Genomic DNA, 12803 nt, shown 5'->3' with positions numbered 1-12803 from the left:
CCAGCCTTTTTTGTTCTCTCACATAACCTTACGGGACTCATCTGCGGCACATTGTGAGCTCCAGAAAAAGGCCCTGTCCGAAAAGAGGTTCCTGTCAGGCCCTTGCAGGTGCTTTATCTGATTAAGAGAATGAAGCGAGAGAGAGAGCAGGAAGGACACTGAAGCACTGGGCACGTGCTCTGCCAGGGGATCCTGCTTTCTGGCGCCCGCTGCACACCGGGACAGAGCTTCCTGCAGACAGCCAGAGCTCGAGCTCTGGAGCCAGACAAGCTTCCAGTCCTGACCCTGCCACTTGCAGCTAGTAACGGCCCCTCCCTGAGCTCCATGTCCTCACTTCAATAACGGTGATGATAACGGTACCGGCTTAGAAGCTTATTCAGTAGGTAATGCAGGTAAAATGCTCATCACGGGGCTTAGTTTGCCATGATTTGGGGTTTCTGGTTGAGAAAAAAATAAAAAGGAAAGGAGTAGAAGGGGGATAGGGCAGCTCCCGATGTGGTCCAAGCAGGAGTGGCTGAGTAATTAACACATTTGCATGTTATTCAGGAATACTGTTTTTTTTTTTTTTTTGGTTTTTCTCCGGTACCGGGAACCGAACTCACGACCTTGCGCTTGCCAGGCAGGCGCTTTTGCCGCTGAGCTAAATCCCCAGCCCAGGAATACTGTTAAAACGTGTCCCGAATACTCAGAACTAAGGAAGCAGGGAGACCCTAAAACACAGGGCCTTCCTTTTATTACATGTGTGCACATAGAATACATACATGAGCGCACAGTCTGTCTCTCTGTTGCTGTCGCTCTCGTTTATTGGCGGAGCTACAGCTGAAGCAGGACTTCCAACATGCCCAAGCACTGTACCACTGAGCCACGCTCCTGTACTATAAATGCGTAATGTTGTATCTTAATCTTGTATTTTAAGCACAATCATGATGCTCTTTGTTTTAGAAAGACGGATGGGAGATCCTAAGACAGTGTAGCCCTATTGCTATTAATAATAATAATGTCTCTTTGCATTCATATCCTCAGCGGAATTCCTTTATTATGTGTCCATGAACAGGAAACAATACCAGCAAATTTTGTATAGATTCTGCACTCTCTCTTCAGACTTGTGGTGGAGTGGCCCTGTATCCTGCTAACATGACAGCAGCTGTCCAAACTCTTTTCCGCCGCTTAGTCTGTCATTACACCTAATTCGCTCTAAACCCCAAAGCTGGCCAGTAGCAGTCCCTTACCAGGCAACCTCCTCCTCTCCTACCTCCCAGGCCGCCCTTGCCCTCCTGCCAGCCCGCTGCCGATGCCGGACACGCACTCCATGACCACTCCGTGCTGCGCCTTGGCCTCTGCCTTCACACCAGTGGCTCTGGAGCCTCAAAAGCCCTCTCTCATCGTCTTTCTTGGCTGCCTTTGCCTGGTCTGGTGGAGAGTGGCATGCTCAGATTGCTTATATTTTAGGGCGTTTGGTACTGACCATTGAACTCCTGAGATACCTCATTGCCAGCCTCTGTTTCCTTTACCACAACCACTTCTAAGTGAAGCTTGTGCCCATACTGCTGTTTGTCTGTCCTCTCTCTGCTTTCTTATGGTGTTGAGGTTACTTCACTGAGAAATCCTTTTTGTTCAGATGGAGCTCGGTCCATTTTTCTGCATCTGAGGAACAAAAACCACCATGACCATTTCAGCAGACTGCCAGCTCAGTAGGCTTCAAGCCCTTGGGGAAAGACCACCAAGTTAGATGTCAGCAAAAGGCCCGTAGCCTGATTCAGTTGTAAGACCGTTCACCTCCCTGTCCTAGCCCCCTAAGCCCCACAGCCCCAAGGGGGATGAAGAGTTCTACTGCATGGTAATTTATTCATATTTTGATAAGTGCAGATCTTTGGAAGTGACGAATGTTTATTGGTGTACAGGGCTTATGAACAAAACAGAAAAAGATAAAAATCCAGTCACCACCAGGGTGCCAGGTGAGAGGGCCATACCCCCGAGGCTCACTCACACCCATGGCTGAGAACACTCTCCAGATCTCCAGCGCCATCCCAGTTTCCCACCTGAGTGCCAGAGTGTATTGTCAGGGAACATTCATGCCCCGTGACCTGAGTCACAGCAGACTGAACACACAGAAAACGGAGTGTTATCTGCTCTCACAGCTGTCCTTCCGAGGCATTTCCGACCTCCCAGAATCACCAGCATCAACACAGTCACTCAAGCCTGAAGTCTTCTCATCTCTGCCCATCCCTCAGTCCCTTGCCACCCCTGCCGGGCCTGCTTTCATCCATGAGCCTCTCCCAAGCTCGCTTCCTCCCGCTTTCTTAATCCGGGTCACCCAGACCCCGCCCAGCGTGCTTCATGGGTCTCCAGCTTGTCTCCTTGCCCTCACTCTCACTGGGCTCAGTCCATTCGGCCCCAGCACACTGGTGATGCTCCTGAAATACAAACGCAGTCATTTTGCTCCTTGCATTAAAATCTTCAGTAGAGTTCCTGTGCCCTCAGGTTAAAGTTCAAACCCCTTGGCCATTCACTACAGCTTCCACCCCTCTCAGTTCTTGCCCCTGTCCCCTTGGTGTGCTGTGTTCCAGTCACACGGAACACCTTTCTGCTCTTCCCGGAGATCTGGTGCTTCCCTGACCTCTGCACCTGCGGCCTCCTCCACGTCCTCCACCACCTACTTCTTGCATTGGAGTACTTGCACATGCAGAAAACTGCACGTGTCACATATGTGCAGCCCAGCGCCATTTCCCAAGTGAGCACGGCCATGGAACTGTGTCAGGTCAATGCCCTGAAGAGATCCAGTATTCTAGAAACTTCCTTCATGCTCATTTTTTCTCCTCCCAAGAGAAGTCACTACCCTTTCAGTATTGACTGGCTTGTCCATTTTTGCACTTTATATAAATGAAAAATAGGCTGAAACGAAATGCTTGTGTCGGATATCTCTTGTCAGTGGTCACGGGCACCTTTAAGGCCCCGTCCTGGCCTCCTCTGTCCCGGCATTGGTCTTTCTTTAACCCACTTCACCATCAAGCTTCTGGAAAACTGGGCCTGCTGTCCACATGCTGTCCCCACTTCTCTCACTCTTCAACCCTCTGCCTCACCTGTTTCATCCAAGAAACCATACTAATCAAAGGGCATCAGTTTTCTGTCTGCTTGCTGTGCAGTCAAATGAAATTTCTCATTGTTTCTGATTGACACCTTCAGCCCCAACCCAGCAGTTCAGTAAGCCACTGAATTTAGTGGTTTCCCCTTCTGTAACCTGTCCTGTGTGGGTCCTGCCAGTATCTGATCCCACGCATGGTCTCTTTCCTGGACTATTCCAACAGTCTCAAGGTTTACCTCCTGGCCCCAAGCCACTCTCCCAGATTCGTCACTCCCATATGTTTCCTTGTTTAAGAAGTCCAGACTCGCCCACCACCCGCCATGGAATAAAATCTGAACTGTACCAACAGAGTCTCTTTAACCATTGCTCCAGTCTTTCTCTGTCTTTGCCTCGTAGCACCCTACCCGTCAGCCACACTGAATCCACACTCTTGCGAACTTGCCCTTGAAACCTCTGCTGGGAATTTCTCTCTTGTCAGGAATGCCCTTCACACCATTATTTCCTCTCCCTGCAAATCTACCGATCCTTCACATCCTGTACCCAATGCCGCCTCTGTGAAACCATGCAGTTGGAGACCCTTTGTCTGGTCCTGTTTTCTATCATTAATACCAAGAAATACCATCATAATGATATACTTGGCTCATGCCCCTTTCCTATTCAGGTTCTTGGGGCTGGGGATTTAGCTCAGCGGCACAGCGCCTGCCTGGCAAGCGCAAGGTCGTGAGTTCAATTCCCGGTACCGGAAAAACCCCCCCGAAAAAAAACAAACATATTCAGGTTCTTGGGACAGAACCTTCGCTTTGTCCTCTGATAAGTCCCAAACTCCCAGCACGTAGTAGCTAGTCAGTGAACACTCGCTAAATGAATGGACGGCTAACATTTCCTGTGCACCTAGTGTAACCGAGTCTTCACACATTGTCTCACTCTGCCCTCACACAAACCCCACGAGTAAGGCACTGGTGCATGAAAGGAAACTGAGACTTCACGAGCCCATGTAACAGGCCCACGGCCACACAGGGGACGCCAGCAGCTCCAGGGGGAACCCTGCATCATTCCCACTCTAAGCAACTTCACTCCACCTGTTCTACAGCTTGTCTGCTGCAGTGCTTTGACATGACTTTGGTGTGGTTTTCGGTGGGATTTGAGCCAGTGAAAAATTATCTGGAAGTAGCAGAAATCTCCTTCCTCGTCGTTAGCTCCTTACTACATTATGAGTCCCCTGAGAACAGGGACTGGGTCCTGTTTATTTTATTCCCTCCCTTGCCACAAAACCCCAAGAAGCCAACACAAAATCCTAATAATACTTGTGTTCACGAAACGTTTCTTGAATAAAAGCCTGGGTGTGATGCTAAGAGGCAGCATTCGGCAGCGTGCACTTTTGCACAATCAGTGCTTCTGAGCACTGTCCTGACGGTTGCTGTACATCCAGGCCCAGTTGCTGCCTTTTCTAACCCTTTGCTTCTTCAGCATGACGTGGGCTCAGGGCCACCCCTGGCTGACCTGCCCTCCACCCAGCCCCAGCCCACTGTCATCCTTCCTGTCCCCGTGAAATTCCTCTGCCGATCTTCCTGCTTTCCGTGCCTGACAAGGCAGAGTAGGCTGTGATGCTTTTCTTGACCCCACGCCCTGCCTGAACCTTGCTGCTTCCCTGAGCGGCAGGGCAACATGACATTTATAGATAACTTAACACAGAGAGGACGGTGATAAACAGAGTCACGAGGCACTGTAGGAGTTCCGAAGAAGGGGGGCTTTCCTAGTTAGATGATGGAGGGGTTGAAAATAAGTCACTAGCTTTTCTATCCCCCAGCTAAGCCTATTTTTTTTCTTTTCTTTCTTTCTCTTTTTTCTTTTCTTTTCTTTTTTTTTTTTGGTAAAACATCTCAAGTCCTTCACACTGAGTTACTTTCTCGGCCTTTTTCACTTGAAGACAAGATCTCAGTAAGTTACTGGCCTTGAACTTGCAATCCTCCTGCTTCAGCCTCCCAGAGTGCTAAGATTACTCATAGACATGCTCCACCATACATGGAAATTTTGTTTTTATTAAATAAGAAATTTAGCCTCTCTAGGTTTGTCAAGTATTCGGGATTATTGATCGCAAGTAATAGAAATGAAAGCAGTTGAAGCTAAAAAGGGAAAATTCTTAAGGTACAGAATCTCTAGGAACTCAAAGGTAGGAGTGCAACCAGGCCTCTAGGAGAAACGGAAGAAGAACCAGAAAACAGGCTGGCACTGGGCGGATTCCTTTTCCTTCCCCGGTCTTCCCTGTCTCTGCACATTCATTTCATTCCTGCGTCTCCATAGATCTCTGTAAGTCCACAGACCTCCTCACAGAACATGGCTGCTCATGGCCAGAATTTATGCACAGAGACAGCGACTAGGTCTGGCAGAACCACCATTCTCCAGGGAGCTCTGATTGGCCCAGCATGAGTCATGTGCCCACCCCTGGTCCAATCATCTGTTGCTAGTGCACCAGCTACTGTTGTAGGCCATGACTGCCAGGCACCCATCTCGTGGAAGAAGAAATAGAAGTTGCCGCTGGAAGCTCAGTGATGAGGTCTGTGGACACACCTCAGATCTATGAAGACGCAGGAATGAAATGAATGTGCAGAGACAGGGAAGACCGGGGAAGGAAAAGGAATCCGCCCAGTGCCAGCCTGTTTTCTGGTTCTTCTTCCGTTTCTCCTAGAGGCCTGGTTGCACTCCTACCTTTGAGTTCCTAGAGATTCTGTACCTTAAAGAGATTCTCCCAAAAATGCCCACTTTACTTGGTTCTGCTGTCTGATAATGATACTCTTGTAAAAGAATTCCAGAAGTTTCCCTAGAAATAGCCAAATTAAGAAATTTCCTCTCTGTGAAATTCTTTTTCAGAAAACAAATGCATAGCTATGGATTACTACTGAGCAAACATTAGCCTGATTAAGGTGACATCTTACTAATATTTCCTAGCAGGTTTTTTACACCAGCGTTGTTCCTTGAAGACCTGGAACCTTGGCTTCAAACATCTCTGAGGCTTGCTAGACTGCAGGGGTAGAGAGAGAGAGAGAGTTACCGATAAGCCAGGCCAGGCTGCCATCTCAGTCACTTTCCCATCACAGCTTAACAGAGAAGTTTGTTTGGGTGCAGCCATTTTGTCCGTAGTCTGATAGCAAGGCAGGGGGGGCTTGAAGGAAGGGTCCGGCGGAGGGCAGCCGCTCACATGGTGGCAGCCAGGAAGCAGAGAGGGAACGAGGCAGACGAACCTTCCAGCTCACGGCCCCAGTGACCCGAGGCTTTCACCCAGACCCCTCCCACGGGCCGGCTTCCACGCCCCATGGTGCAGTCCCCTTCCCAGCACGTGCGGCTTCGGGAGCCGTTGTAGATCTCAACCGCGACACCCCCCAAGGCCTCACGCCAAGACACGCCTCTCTCCACCAGTGATGGAGTTCCAAAGAGCTCATGCAAGCAGGTCCCTCCTCTTAAGGTTTCCCCGCCCCGCAGATTTGGAGAGTGCCAGCCTCGGCCCCTGCTTCCTTAACGTGGCCTTAGGTTGAGATGGAGGGAACCAGGAAAAGTCTTCCTCTTCTTTTGATCTGTTTCTTTCCCATGAAATGATCCTTAAATCCAGGGCTGGGTAAAGACAATCGAGAAAGCTCATTCAAAGCAGAAGTAGGAGAGCTGGATTCAGGTTACCCCAGCAAACCTGAAGCTTCCTGTCCCTCCTCCCCAGACTCTACACCCTCAGCTCCTCTGGGCTCCCTGCACTTTGCAGAGAGACAGCGCGCGCAGCTGGGCCCACAGAACGGGCGTTTCGGCCCCAGGCTGTGTCAAGGAGGCCGGCCTGTCCTGGAGGGAGACTCTCCTGACTCTTCTCCTGAGAACTACATATTGCGCCCTGACCTTTTCAGTGACACCTCCCTGGCTTGTCTTCCAGGCTCCCTGGGTACAGCAGGCCGTGTGTGCAATCTGACTTCCCGAGGCATGGACAGCTGTGAAGTCATGTGCTGCGGCAGAGGCTATGACACCTCCCGCATCACCCGGATGACCAAGTGCGAGTGTAAATTCCACTGGTGCTGTGCCGTGCGCTGTCAGGACTGCCTGGAGGCCCTGGACGTGCACACATGCAAGGCCCCCAAGAATGCCGACTGGACAACTCCTACATGACCCCAGCAGGCCACCACCTACCTTCCCTCCTGCAAGGACTCCATGGGATCTGTAAAGACACTGGACCTCTGGTTTCTACTGGGGGGGATGTTTCTGAAGGCATGTGGCCTTTGTCTCAGCAGAAGCCCCTTCTTCTTCCCTGGAGGCCCCAGACCTGGGGGCCACATGCTGCACATAAACATACCTTGTTCTGTCTGCCATCCACCCTTCTGGGTCCCCTCTCTTCCTGGTGAGCTCCCTTTTGAAATAGCAGGATAGGCTGTTAGAGGGGGAAGGCAGTGAACCCGGACCACTGTCACATAGACTTTTCCTCTTTCTAGAGCAATTGGCCAGGGAGAGAAAAACAACAAAAAGAGCATCTCAAAGGAGTTTTCTATGTGTCTTCCAACACATGCTCACAGTTAAGGAATTCTATACTTCCCTCTGGGGCATAAGGAAAGCAGAACCAACTGTCATCAGGTTAACTGTAATTGTTTAAAAGACCAAGCAAGGCTTTTGTCTGATCAAATTATGTCCACAGCCACCATCTTATAGGTAATTGGAAATTGCTTAGAGAAAAACAGCTTCAATAAACTGCACATTTAAGAGGCATATTTTTTCAATCCATTTGTTGCCATGTTAAATTTTGATGTAACAGGGTGGGAATGTGCATCCTTTGGTTTGGTAGCATTTTGAAGCTTTGCATTTTGAATCTTTGAACCAGCAGCCCTCAGAAGTGATTGCCATGCATCACTGTCCCCTCCGTATAAAGAATCTTTAAGGAATGAGACTTCCTTCCTCTAGGATCTGAAGGGAACTTAAGGAAGACAGACAAAAAGAATTGAAGAATTGAAGGGAGAATACTTTTCCCAGTGTTCTACAACTATTGGGTGAACATGGTAGAAAATAATTCAGTTACTGAGATACCAGAAAACGTGTTTGTACGGCTAAAGGAACAAAAAGGGAAAATTCCTGTCAGGTCTCATGCAAGTGACCCCTGGGCTTTTGTAACTGAAATGACATTGAGCAGGAAAACTTCTGGGATGACAAGACCAACAAAACAAAATGCTGACAGAGGGTTTCAGAGCTAAGCTGCGCCTGGGACGCCTCCACCACACCCAGGCACCCGAGAGAAGTCAGCCTCGTGTGCCGGGAGGCATTGGGCAGTGCCCAGCACCTGTCATTTTTAATCGTGTTTATTCAATGCTTACAAAATGACGTGACACTGTAGCCCAAAGCGAGTGACACAGCCTTGCCGGTTAAGTTGGTAACCCTACTATATTACATTGCAAACAAACCGTAATTTGGAGACTGTACTTAAGAGACCCCACTGTAATTACGGGAACAGCAACATGCAAAGAGGTTGGCTTCTGCCTTCAGCAAAAGATGACAGGCAGGGAAAATGAAGAGGCTGCCCCGCTCCATTTCTTTTAATATTAAATGAAAGAATGGTGAAATCTACAAAGCTATTTGTTATCACCTTATTCATTTGATTCTGGTTCTAAATATGATTTTTTTCACAGAGCCTTCTTAACTAACAGGATGATTCATTGTATGAATCTGGGGTCAACTCTTGGTTGTTTACTTATTCTTCAGTAGTTTGACTGCATTTTTGCTATCTTTGCTTTGGTCATTTGGACTGATGCTCATGTAAAATAATCCACTGGACTACTTAGTTTCACTGATGTTTGCCTCCCTGCCCTTTAAATAATGACTGAATTCATTCACTTCCCTTCCTCCCAAACCCCCAAGTTAGTTGTCTGGTTTTTCCAAAGTAGCTTTTTCTTCTTTGTATCGCATGGACCAAGAGGGTGGGAACAGTGGGGCAGGAGCCCCGTTGGGGCTCAGGGTGGAGAAGCCAGACAAAGGCGCTCAGCGCTGTTGCGGGGTGTGGGTTCCTCCGCAGTACTTTCTTGGGCATCTCAAGCCACCAGCCCTTTTTGTTGCTAGAAGATCTGTGAAATCATAAATCTGTGGATATACTTAGGATGGAAAAGAATCTCAGACGACAGAGTGAAGAAGCCAAGAGCAGTGAAGGGATCTGTACAAATATCAGCCACCACCCCAGCACTGCCTCACAAATAGGACCACATTGAAAGAATCTGAAAAATTTAAACACTTCATCCAATCAAGAAAATGGGCTTCTTTCTGAATTAGCTCAGTGGATTCCAGGGAATTACAGTCGCCAGTGGGATGCTCAGTGCCCACCATCCCAGAATGTTTACATCTCATTTCTCCTGATGGGTAGCAAAGAAATCTATGCAAGTTGTCTAGAAACCCACATAAACTGTCGGTATGTAAGGGACACGTAGCACGTCGCGTGAGTCCCCACTGAGGAGGGCCTAGATGAGAGTAAGAGAAAGTTCTACTTGAAAGAAATCTTTGAGGTAGTGAAGGTACTTTCAAACTCACCTAGGCCTTGGTGCAGGACCAGTATTCCAGGATTCTGAAATACACTAAATCCATAATTATCTGAAGGTTTTAAGGGAAAGTGTGGTACAAATTCTTCACAACAAAATAGTGGGAAAACACTTTGAGGTCAAATTCTCTTAGGAGTTCCCTCCCAATAAAAACTTTCTATAAACAGAAGTCTCCAGGCCCAACATAATGCCCATTAATTTCTGCAAAATCTGAGTAATTTCCACAAGGGAGCTTGACTAGCTCGTGGGGTTTTCTCTCACGAGGACACCGTCTGAGCTGCCCTGGAGGCCTGGCGTGTAAGCCGCACTCCTCGGCAGGTCTGCTCGTCACTCAGTCTTTGTGGCGCTGACTGATGTCTGTCCATGTTCTCAGAACACACTTGTCCAGTTCTGTGTTCATCATGCTGGTCGGCTCCTATGGTCAGAAGGAGTTAAGGCCCTGCCTTACAAGGCCAATTTTGTTCCACAGACGGCTGCAGCTCAAGCAGGAGGCCACCGGTGCTGTCGCGTGTGGCTCCAGCTTCTGCCCCTCGGCACCTGCTGTGTTCCCTTTGGGTCGGGTGAGAGTAAACGTGGGCTCTGCTTCCCCTTATGTCAGCGGGCTGAAAGACTCCTGAGGAAGGACCCGTCAAAGGGCAGTCCAGTCTGTGTGGGGCCAGGTGCCAGGAGGGACAGGGGAGGAAAAGAGCCAGGTCGCTTTTGCCAAGTGACCCACTGAGGCCTGCTGTCAGAGGCAGGGGCATTTTTTCTCCTTCCGGTCTCCCCTGCCCCCTGCCCCGCCCCTGCTGTTGCCTCCCTGTGCAGCAGCCCAGCACCTCCACCCTGAAGCTCAGTCGGCCCCCGGCCAAGCTCACGACCTCCAGGCCAGCCGTGGAGCTCTGTGCAAGGTGGCCAACATTAATTTCCAGAGGTGTTTTGAAACTGTCACTACTACATTCCTTTGAATCCAAATTATCACAACATTTGAAGATAAAAACCAGGTATCTCATTTTTTTTCTTAAGAAGGTAGCTTTCAAGTCCTGCAGACTAGTTTCACACCGGCCCTTCTGGGCCACGCTGAGGAAGTGAGGAGCTGCGCCCTCAGCTCCGGGAGACCCGCCGCAGGCTGCCTCCCAAGCCGCAGCGAGACCGTGCACGCGCTCCGCTCGACGGCAGCTTCCCGCCAGCTTCCCCTGTTCCTGCTCAGTCGCCGCAGGCTGGCCCGGGCGGACACTGTCGCGTTCAGCTCCCCTCTTGCCTGCTCTCAAAAAGGCTCCGAGAAGCAGCCAGTGGACCAGAACCTCCTTTTGTGTCTATTTACTGTACTTCGACTTGAGTTTCTCATCTTAAGAACGAGACTTGTACTCAGCAAATAGACCTTGCTGGTACCGGAGCTGCTAAACAGCCTCAGGCCTGTGCCGAGCTTCTGAAAAGCAGTCCGTGGCTGAGCTGACAGCTCCGCTGTGCTCGTTTTGACCTTCTCCTCACCTAGCGGAGAAAATTTGCAGTCATCCGTGAGTCTGTTCTTCACATTTTTCTGAGGATAAGCAAGGTGACAGTGATGTGCAGAGCCCAACATGATCATTACTTTTGCAATAGTTGTTCCAGCCCTCGTGTTTTTTGTCTCCTTGATGCTCACATGGATTCCTGTGTAACCAAACCTCCCACTTCCACAAACTAATAAAAGTGTCACGCGGATTGTTACAAAGACCTATTGTTATTTACAGGTCTACATTTTCTGTGAAATCAAAACATAATAAAATGAATTTTCAGTGCTGTTATTTTAAACTCCTGGTAGTATTGCCAAACCCTGTGGGGAGGAGAACTCCCTGCAGGTTATGGGAACTGTGCCCTTTTCTCGTCTTTTCTCAGGACCACCCTCCAAACTACTTGATCAAGAGTCATCCTTCATATTTCTAAAGAGGGAAAGCAGCTGACTGGCCTTGCTGATACCTGCTTTGATAAGTGAATGCGGATGGCTTACGTCGGGACTAAGAGTCTTCCAGATGGTGTTCCTGTGGGCACCATCCAAGCCCTGCCCCGTTGGTGCCAGCGTGCTTTGCGGTGTTTATAAACTCGTCTGTCCCCAGCGCTAACCCATTCCTGTCAACTTCTCTGAGTTACTGCTTTCCCTGCAGTATTCGCTCTTGGCTAAAATGGCTTTTTCCTCAGCTTGATTAGAAACATACAAGATCTCCTGCCCCTTTACTGAGATCTGTGCATCATGATGGTATCAGCTCCTTAGATTAAGCAGTAAAAGCTCAGAAAACAGGAATAAACTGTCCTACAGCAAGGCAGATCCAACCTTCCATTTTCCTTTTCCTGGCAAGCTGTGTTTTGGGGTCAACCTGATTTACAAGGCAAGCCCTGCTCCTCAAGCCTGGCAGGGCGCCCCTCTCAGCTGCACTTCTCAGCATCCTCCAGGCTCCCCTGTGCCTTCCTGTCTCTCCTGCATCTACTTGGACAATCTGAAATAGAAGTGACTTATCCGGCTGTGTGTTTTTCAAAGGACATTTCCCAAAATAGCTTTGCTCAGGAACAGTCAGTGGAATGGCCCTATTATCCAGCCCTTTGGGTAAAGGAGCCGGTCCTACACGGCATAGGACAACGGGTCCCTACCTACTACACGCTGGAAGCAACGCCCTCAGCCCGCAGTCGTGACACCAAAACTGTCTCCAGATATTATCGGATGTCCCCGTGGATGGGGAGGGGCTGGAGAGGGTGGAATGGCTAAAAGTTGGGAACCAGAGCGCTCAGACTTTGGGTTAAGCCCTCGATTGGCATGCAGGCAGGCCAGTTTCCACTGGAAACACTTCGCTGGGAATGTTCACTTAATGGAATTAATTCTCATCATTAATGTGTCAGACCACCTTGGAAGGGATCTTCTGTAGAGCCCTCAGCGACGTGGAGCAGAGTGAGGGAGACTAGAACTTGAGGCTCAGACCTACGCTACGTGTCCCTGGGGTCTGGGGAAATAGGAGGATCCTGGGTTTCTGAGAGGGAATTAACCACAGGGGATCAGACGAAGAGTGGGAGACTAAGAAGGAAAACAGTAATGTGGTTTTACAAGCTGGACGGAGAATTCTTCGGAATTCCTCGGTTTCACAACATCTAGTTAGAATGAGAACAACAAAGGCCCCAAGACCTGGCCTAGAAGGCGGGGCAGCGAGGCCGCTAGAGCTCTGCACCCAACAGTCAAATAA

At 49.4% G+C, this 12803-nt stretch overlaps 1 protein-coding gene across 1 annotated transcript in view; it reads left to right on the top strand.

Annotated features, from left to right (window-relative positions):
- The window catches only part of Wnt2 (wingless-type MMTV integration site family member 2), a gene marked incomplete at its 5' end in the record, with an annotated part of 36323 nt that extends 28499 nt beyond the window's left edge, over positions 1 to 7824 (top strand). Inside the window, 1 exon segment of the mRNA XM_013515906.1 lies at positions 6993 to 7824. Coding sequence (XP_013371360.1) covers positions 6993 to 7222 — 230 coding nt within the window.
- Positions 7825 to 12803: the final 4979 nt, after the last annotated feature.

Source organism: Chinchilla lanigera, unplaced genomic scaffold (genome assembly GCF_000276665.1).
Source record: "Chinchilla lanigera isolate Chin_1 unplaced genomic scaffold, ChiLan1.0 scaffold00031, whole genome shotgun sequence".
Taxonomy (NCBI): domain Eukaryota; kingdom Metazoa; phylum Chordata; class Mammalia; order Rodentia; family Chinchillidae; genus Chinchilla; species Chinchilla lanigera.
The sequence above is the reverse complement of the archived record's forward strand: the minus strand, read 5'-3'. Positions and strand labels throughout refer to the sequence as shown.